Here is a 9357-nt window from a genome sequence, read left to right as displayed (position 1 = left end):
CTGAGCACATATATGAGTATGGGTTATGCACCAAGGAAAAGACAAATGCTATAATTTAAGGGCAGTATTGGAAGAATTTACTTTCATGATGTGGACAGCTATAGCAGAACCCAAGGAATGTACATCTCAGGCTAGTGAAGTTGAGTGCGTTAGAGTATGGTGGGTGCAGAGAAGGGGCAAGCAGAAGTGGAGATGAGCAATGCAGAAAGGAAAAATGTGTATTAAAATAAAACCTTAGATGGACCTGGCGTGGACCCAGGAGGATCATCTGCGAGGTACTAAGGGCTATGATTTACTCAACCTGTCCCCATGAGGTTCTACTGACACTCTATTTCTCTCTCACTCAAGGAGAGGGAGATAAAACAAAGGAAGATAAAAACAAACTAAAAAAAAAAAGGGGGAGAAAATGATTATGCACTGTGACATTTCCAAATTCTAAACAGTGCCCAAACTAAGTAATATCCAGTATCACAAAAAAGTTATAATCAGATTGATAAATAATTCAACATTTGTTAAATATATATTATGTATTATGATCAACAACAGAGACTTCAGTCTGCAAGGAAATTATTCTTGAAGGGGAGAGAGGGATAAAGGGAGGGTGGTGGGGGATGGATTAGCCTGGTAGAGGGTATTAAGGAGGGCATGTATTGCATGGAGCACTGGGTGTGGTGCATAAACAATGAATCTTGGTACATGGAAAAAAAAAAAAGTTTGTAAGATGTTGATAGACTTACAGAAATGAAATGGATGGCAACTTCAGAGAAAAAAATATATACACATAATATTACAGCAGGGCTATAACATTGCAGAAGTATTGAATCACTCACTAATAACTCTCATGAGATAAATGACTAAAGCCTCAAGCCCATCTATATGACCTTATAAAAATGTGGGCTTTATTTTTCAAATTGTAACCACATACGCACTGGCCACTGTAAAATGCCTGTGGGAGATTTTCCCTCAGGTCCTTCTTGCGCTTTTAATTCAAGGTATTCCCAGTAACACTTTCCTGAAAGCTTCTTTTGTATGGAAGATTCACAGGAGAGCCAGGGACATTCCACATGTGTTTGCTATTTTATAACACAGGCACAGAAATTAAAATAAAACCAACACAGTCTGAAGGATCACCCTGACATTCCAAAGAGATTTAAAATCTCACAGAAGTGAGCATCCTGATTACTATGTATGTATGTGTGCATGTGTATAATGTAATGTATGTTTATATACTAATGTATGTATATATACATAAGTATGTATGTTTAAATTGGGAGGAAATAATTAGGATATTTAACAATTTATTTTACATAAATATTCAATCTTATTGAATCTTTATCTTTAAATTCTTCTGGAATAAATTTTCTTGTTGGTTATTTTTAAGAGAGGTCATACAGAATATTCAAGATAAAATCTTGATAATTTGAGGGCAAAGGGAAGGATTAAAGCTTTTATTGATGAGAGGGTATTTAAGCAAAATGAATAAAGTATGAGCTTCCAAATCACATTGAAAAGGTTTAGACACAGACTGCCCCCTCATATTTCTTTAACCTTGGGTTCAAATTTCCTTATTTGCAAAACAGGGGCAATAGTACAGCAGTGCACCTCATCAGGTCATAGTGTAGACAAAATGGTTGCTAAATGAAAAACGTTTCCTAAAGTGCCTAGAATATATTATTATTTACCATTCGGTTTTTAAACATTTTAGTATAAATGTGTCACATAACTAAGCACATAAATTTCAATTTCACATTTTTCTTTATTATAGATGTAATAAAGTTAATTTTATTTATTTGACAGAGAGGTACACAGTGAGAGAGGGAACACAAGCAGGGGGAGTGGCAGAGGGAGGAGCAGACTTTCCACTGAGCAGGGAGCCCAGTGTGGGGCTCGATCCCAGGACTCTGGGTCATGACCTGAGCCAAAGGCAGATGCTTAAGGACTGAGCCACCCAGGTGCCCTGGATGTAATAAATAGTTTTAAAAAGCCAGAAGAATCAGGGCATCTGGGTGGCTCAGTCAGTTCAGGATCTGACTCTTACTTTCCATGCAAGTCACAATCTCAGGGTCTTGAAATCAAGCCCTGGGCAGGCTCTGTATTCAGTGTGGAGTCTGCTTAAGATTCTCTTTCTCTTCTCCCTCTGTCCCTTCCCCTGCCTCTGCTTGCTTGTTCTCTCTCTCTCTCCCCCTCTCTCTAAAATAAATAAATGAATGAATGAATAAATATTTTTAAAAAGCCAGAAAAATCATGTCAAATTGTCCTTGATGGATTTTTACACTATCCATAGATTCTCATGTCCTCTGTCATAATTTCCACTTCCAAATAAGCTAATGGAACTTCTTTTCATTTTAACCTGTGGTTAACGTGTGTATGCAAAGAATTCCTCATAGATTTTTCTCAAGGGATTTAAAATCTAAGGAGATGTTCTTGAGAGAAATTCTTTAAATAAAAAGTATTTAAAATGGTGGACATTGAATTTACTCTAAAAACCCTGTTCATACATATATATGGGGTGTGTGTGTGTGTGTGTGTGTGTGTGTGTGAGAGAGATAGAGTGAGAGAGAGAGAGAGAGAGAGGGAGGGAGGGAGGGAAGAGAAACAGGATTTTTATTTAATGGATTAAATAAAAACCACAAGGAAAATGATTCAAATATGAACAGAGGGTATTTATGCACAAGGCAACATTCCCAGAGAATTTTATGGTCACTGTTTTGTGAAAGTTTTTTTTTTTCCTTGTATATGGGCTTATGTTTTCCCAACTAATATTCAGTCACTGTAAACTGAGCAATACTGGATCAAATGTTGAGAGATGTTGTGTCTTAACCAAGATTGAACTTCTTTTTTTTTTTTTTTTAAAGATTTTATTCATTTATTTGACAGGCAGAAATCACAAGTAGGCAGAGAAACAGGCAGAGAGAGAGGGAGGAAGCAGGCTCCCTGCCGAGCAGAGAGCCCGATGTGGGGCTCGATCCCAGGACCCTGGGATCATGACCCGAGCTGAAGGCAGAGGCTTTAACCCACTGAGCCACCCAGGCGCCCCCCAAGATTGAACTTCTTACAGTTTTGTTCTACAATTCTATGAAAAGTTGTCTGTAAGTTCATATATATCCTTTAACTGATCATAGTCTGCCACATAAACAAGGAATAAGTTGCGATAGTCTCTATTTGTACAAAAATAAATATATTGTTCAGCTTTGTTTTATTAACCCAGAACAAATTTATACTAACATCATTTTCTTCTTTGCATTCAATGTATGTCTAACATGAGTTCTTCAACTATCCCATTGTGGAAGAACATAAAATCCACAGGTAAAGCCAACAAACTGATGGAAGTACTGATAACTATCTTCTTATACAACAACTTGTTCCTTTCCATTTCAGGAAGGACTCTTCTTCAGACTTAATCATATCAGAATCATAAGCCTCTATGTTTTATATCCCTAAATGAACTTTATTTTGCCCTTGAAACAGGACAGACAGATCCCGTATGATTGGTTCCAATACCAGCTGAAGAAAGAGGATCAGGGAGAATGAATTGTCCTGCACTAACAAGAGAAAGGTAACAAGAAGTAAGAGCTTGGACGCTCACCTTCACGATCATTAGACTAGAAATCTGTCCATTACATCATCCTGTTCCTTCAGAGGCACCATTAAAATAATTCACTGACATTAAGTCTTTTAGGCAAATTGTGTCCGCTTTGGCACACATTTGGTTACTGGTAAAAGGTGATGACTCAACCTAGTCACTCTCTGTTCTGAGGTCGACTGCATCTAAGTGGCTATGCTGCTTAACGGCATGGCTAAACCTGCAGGACATTCTTTAATTGCCTTGGGTTCTTCAATATGTCAATAGAAGATAACTAGCTCTCCACAGTGCTTCTAGCATTTTAAACAGCAACCTCAAAATGTGTCTTTAAAATGATTAGAAAAAAGGGAAAGCTTGTATATAATAATAAGCTGCTATAACAGACTGGGCATCTTATAATCAGATTCCAGATTGTGTCCCAGTTCCTTTTTCCCTGTCTCTCCATGTTCTGAATCTTGACCAAACTTGTCAAAAAGAAGACTCACTGAAACTATTACCAACTAATTGTCAACTAATCTCTGCTATGATTCAGAGCCTTGATTTTGTCCTTATTTCAAGAATATACTTTTAGTTCTACTACATATATGGAAAATTTTGTGTGATTGGGATATTATATATATATTCCCAAATGTCCATTAACTGATGAATAGATAAAGAAGATGTGGCCTGTATGTACAGTGGAATATTAGTCATTAAAAATAATGAAATCTTGCCATTTGTAACAATGTAGATGGAGCTACAGTGTATTATGGTTAGTGAAAGAAGTCAGCCAGAAAAAGACAAATACCATATGATCTCACTCCTTTGTGGAATTTAAGAAACAAAGCAGATGAACATAGGGGAAGGGGAAAAAGAGAGAAAGGGAAACAAGCCATAAGAGACTTTTTTCCTACTGAGAACAAAATGAGGGTTGATGGAGGGAAGTTGGAGGGAGATGGGCTAGATGGATGGGTAATTGGTATTAAGGAGCACACTTGTGATGAGCACTGAGTGTTGTATGATAAGAAATGAATCACTAGATTCTGTACCTGAAACCAATTTTATCATCTATGTCAACCAACTAGAATTGGTGGGTTTTATGGAGGGCGTGCATTGCATGGAGCAGTGGGTGTGGCACATAAAGAATGAATTCTGGAACACTGAAAAGAAATAAAAAAAATAAAATAGAAAAGAAATTTGACAACACATGCAACAAACACAAATAAATGATAAGTAGCAGAGAGAAGGGATGGGACTTGTTTAAAGTCATACAGGTAGTTAATGGCAGAGATGGAGGAAGACCCTATCTCCTACGATGGTGGAAAACAGCTGCAAGTCCATTGTTCAGTAGGTGATGTGGCATAAATGTTAAGAGAATGGAAATAGCATCTGATACAGGTTCATATCTTAGGTTGCTACCTAATGCCTTAATGATTTAGTGGAATTAACTGAAGCAATCTATCTTTCTGTTTCCCCATATGTAAAAAGAGTATCAGAATAGTAACCATTGGGTTGCTATAAGTTAAATGCATGTAAAATGTTTATCATAGTTTCTTACATAAAACATGCTTTCATTAAATATAATTTGAAATATAATGATGCCTTTGATCTGAAAGGATTTTTTTTGAAGATTTTATTTGTTTGACAGAGAGATACCCAGCCAGAGAGAGAATGCAAGTAGGGGAAGTGAGAGGGAGAAGCAGGCTTCCCACTGAGTGGGGAGCCTGATGTGGGGCTCAATCCCAGGACCCTGTGAACATAACCTGAGCTGAAGGCAGATGCTTAATGACTAAGCCATGGAGCAGCCCCTGATCTGAAAGGATTTCAAAGATTGTAACAAAGTCTCTATAACCTACATCTTTTTTTTTTCAATTTGTAAATATTACAAAACACTAAAAGTGCTATTAAAGATGTCATATGTTCTGTATTATTTCAGATAAATTAAATTTCTGTTGTGTTTCTGGAATCACCTCAACCTCATGGAAAATCAGAACAATGTCACAGAATTTGTCTTCCTGGGTCCATGGGGAAATAAGCAAATGGAGCTACTGTTCTTTTTCTTCTTCCTGCTTTGTTATTTGGTAATCTTAATTGGAAATTTTCTCATCTTACTCACGATCACCTGCAGCCATCTAATCGAACAACCAATGTACTATTTTCTTTGTCACCTTTCCCTCATGGATCTCTGCTACACCTCCACGGTGGTCCCCAGGCTAATCAGGGACTTCATCGCAGAAAGAAAGATCATATCCTATAACCACTGTATGGCCCAGCTCTTCACTGTCCACTTGCTGGGGGGCGTGGAGATATTCATCTTGGTGTCCATGGCTTTAGACCGCTACGTTGCCATTGTCAAGCCCCTGCACTACATGGTCATCATGAACCGGCAGAGCTGTAACATGATGGTCTTCATGGCCTGGGGTGTGGGTTTTTGGCACTCTGCCGCTCTACTGCTCACGGTACTCACTTTACCTTTCTGTGGTCCTAATCAGATCGATCACTACATATGTGATGTGAAGCCTCTTTTAAAACTGGCGTGCAAAGATATTCATGTTGTTAGTATCTTAGTGATTGCTAACTCAGGAATGGTGGTGGTTGCTGTCTTTCTTGTCCTGGTGGCTTCTTACATTCTCATATTATATAATCTTAGGACACGCTCCTCTGTAGGGAGGCGCAAAGCTCTTTCAACCTGCAGCTCTCATGTAATGGTGGTCATTTTATTCTTTGTGCCTTGTATCTATATTTATGTTCTACCTGCCGGGAGTGAGAACAAGGATAAGGAAGTCTCTGTGTTTTATACTGTGATTGCTCCCATGCTGAATCCTCTCATCTATACCCTGAGAAACATGGAGATGAAAATTGCAATGGGGAAGGTGTGGTCTAAAATGACACATTCGAAATTCCGGTAGGGGCACCTGGGTGGTTCATTTGGCTCAGGTCATGATCTCAGGGTCATGGGATCAAGCCCTGCGTAGGACTCTCTACTCAGCAGGGAGCCTGCTTCTCCCTCTGACACTCCCCCTGCTTGTGCACTCTCTGTCAAATAAATAAATAAAATCTTTAAAAATAATTTAGGTAAAGATGATATTTATTTTACTTCTGACCCTGTGTTCCCAGAGCATTTATTATTTGAGATGTTGTAGAAAATATATAGCTTTCTTTGGGGAGTTGGACTAAATCATCTCTAACATTTTAAGAGTCAAAGAAGAAAGTTCAGGTTGCACTCTGCATGCTAAAGCTCCCAACTAGTGGCAGATGTGGTTGAATGGGTTTGAGGAATGCTAGAAATGTCTTCCTAAAACACATGCCTAATTATAGCACAGCACACTCCAAAAATATATATGGAACCCTATTTTCCTTAAATAAAATCCAAACTTCTCCGTTGTTCATCAAAATTGGTCGTGGCCAAATTTGCTTAACAGAAGGCATTACATTGGTAGAAATTATGGTGTTACAATGACAGGTTGGGGGGGTCAGGGAGAGCTGGGTGATTACTGAGTCTGGTACATTTTCATCTTCGAGTCTTGACAATTTGCTTTAATTATATATACATTCTCATTTTTCAAATGTCTATGAAATGCATAATAGTGTACTTTATAAAGTTGTAGCAGTGCTTTGGCGAACAGTGTGAAGATTTTGGTAGGACATATGGCTACTGGAAACACGTTATATATCTTTCCTCTCTCCTTACCTTTCTTCATTTCTTTTCCTGTTTGCTAGGATACTTTCAACCAACGACACCAAACTCCACATTCTTCAAACATACTCTAAAGTCTATCAGCTCGATGACTGCTTCTTCTATCTTTCCTACTTATAATGCTTCCCCCACTATGCATTCGTGTTCATGTCTTAAATGTTAGTCACACTCCTGACATTTTCTTTTTCCAGAAGTTTTTGCCAATTCATGGATAGACCAGAAATATTTCTGATTTTTCTCTGTTCTTTTGTTGTTATGAAACTGTACATTATCTCCCTTTAAATTAATCCTTTGCCCCATATTGGTATTTTTTCATCTGTTTTCCTGGTTTGAGTCAACTCAGTCAAAGATGCACTATATCTTTATTTTTCTTTTATCCATTTTCTAGCAATAAACCCACACAAGTTAAGAAATAAACAATTAATGAATTAATTTCAAATAATCTATCTTCTCTTTTTATTGACTTTATAGTTTTTCTCACATATCCGGAACTTCCCCTTACACTAAGAATTATCATGAATTAGTAATAAAATATGAAATGTCAGAAAGGTTAAAAATTCAACCTACATTTCATGTAGCTATCAGGGAACGAATGAAAAGTGGCAGACTCTCAGCCACTTATTGTGTCCTTTTACTTATTTTCTGCATTTGGAGGTGCTACTATTTTAATTTTCATTTATATCTTGTATTTTGAATCACATAATCCAGTCAACTCTGTGTTTTGGTTCCCATTTGGATAGATGACCCTCTCCACCAAAGCACTTGCCTTTTTCTCAGCAGAATGATTGTATTGTTTCCACACAGAGTTTTCTCAATTAAATTACTTCTGCCCCACAGCCAAGAAGAAGTCTAGGTAAAACCATAAATGAGATAGTGCTTGTCTTTAATGTCAGGAAAGATTATTTTAGCATTTCTGATCTTAAGTGTTTTCACAAATCTAACTAATTACTTTTTTTTCCCCCATGGTCAATGAAAACCTATGGAATATCAAGGGAAAACATTCTGCCTATTTCATAGGAAATTAAGTCTGTCTAGTATAGTTTGGTAGGACCTGGTTTAACCTATTAATTTTCCAAAAAAATGGGATTATTTTAAAAAGTATGGAATCATAATACTTGTTCCTTGTATGTGTGATCATTTTTATCTGTGTGTGTGTGGTATGTGGGGTTTTGAGTGCCTTCAGGATGGGTCAAAGGAAATACTCAACCCATCAGAAAGAATGCTACACAACAGAACCAAAATCTTTTCTGATTTGTTTTCTTTTCTCAAGAATCTGTAAGATTTTTTGGCAAAATTAAAAATATTATATGGTAGGCCCACCAAAAATATATTGAACCTGGATTAGTTATCCATTTGTAAGTTGTTCTCTCTAGAATTCACTTTCCAGCCTGTAAAACAATGCCTAGTATCTTCAAAAGTACCTGAAATCTCAGATGTGTAAGTAAGCTCAAACAACCCATAAAACAAATGGTTTTAGAAGGGAATTAGAAAAGAAGAAAAATATAACAAAATCAATTCTCAGAAGAGTGAGTTAATATGAACTGGGACAAATGCAGGGATTGAGGTGATAAATGAGGTACTTGTACACATCTCTAAGGAGTATCCTGATATGTTTGTGTGTGTTATTGGTAGACTTATAACCAACTATCTCCTGTGTATTGACACAAGGTCTGAGTGAAGCTTGGTCAAAAGCACGCATTATGTTGAAATGGACAACCAGTAAAACACAGAGTTCTGATATCCATCATTCTGAAGTAGTAGAATCTCTTATTTCCTCAGGGTTACTACACTTTCCAAGCTGGAGGCAAGTAGTAAATATATAAAAACCAGCTCCTTTCACTCATAGAAACACACAGTTCTTTTCCTTATTCTTAGTTAGTAGCTCTTTGGGCAAATCTTTTTAACTTCTAGAGGACTGTATTCTTATTGGAACCAGAGAACTAACATTACTTAACTCACAGGATGCACTATTGGGAGATGCAATGATACAATAAACTTAAAACACAAAATAATCTTTTGATAAAGTGACTATTATTATTATTATTAATATTATTATTTTGTATCCGATAAGATTCTATAAAATTTGATCTCCTTAAGT

General features: G+C 37.0%; 1 protein-coding gene across 1 annotated transcript; it reads left to right on the top strand.

Annotated features, from left to right (window-relative positions):
* Positions 1–5541: 5541 nt before the first annotated feature.
* On the top strand, positions 5542–6471 carry LOC308351603 (olfactory receptor 4P4-like; the record flags this gene model as incomplete). The annotated part of the gene is made up of 1 exon (XM_080817400.1): positions 5542–6471. The coding sequence occupies one exon, from the start codon at positions 5542–5544 to the stop codon at positions 6469–6471; it is 930 nt and encodes a 309-aa protein (XP_080673526.1).
* Positions 6472–9357: the final 2886 nt, after the last annotated feature.

The sequence above is a fragment of the Martes martes genome (assembly GCF_963455335.1).
Source record: "Martes martes genome assembly, chromosome: 10".
Lineage (NCBI taxonomy): Eukaryota > Metazoa > Chordata > Mammalia > Carnivora > Mustelidae > Martes > Martes martes.
The sequence above is the reverse complement of the archived record's forward strand: the minus strand, read 5'-3'. Positions and strand labels throughout refer to the sequence as shown.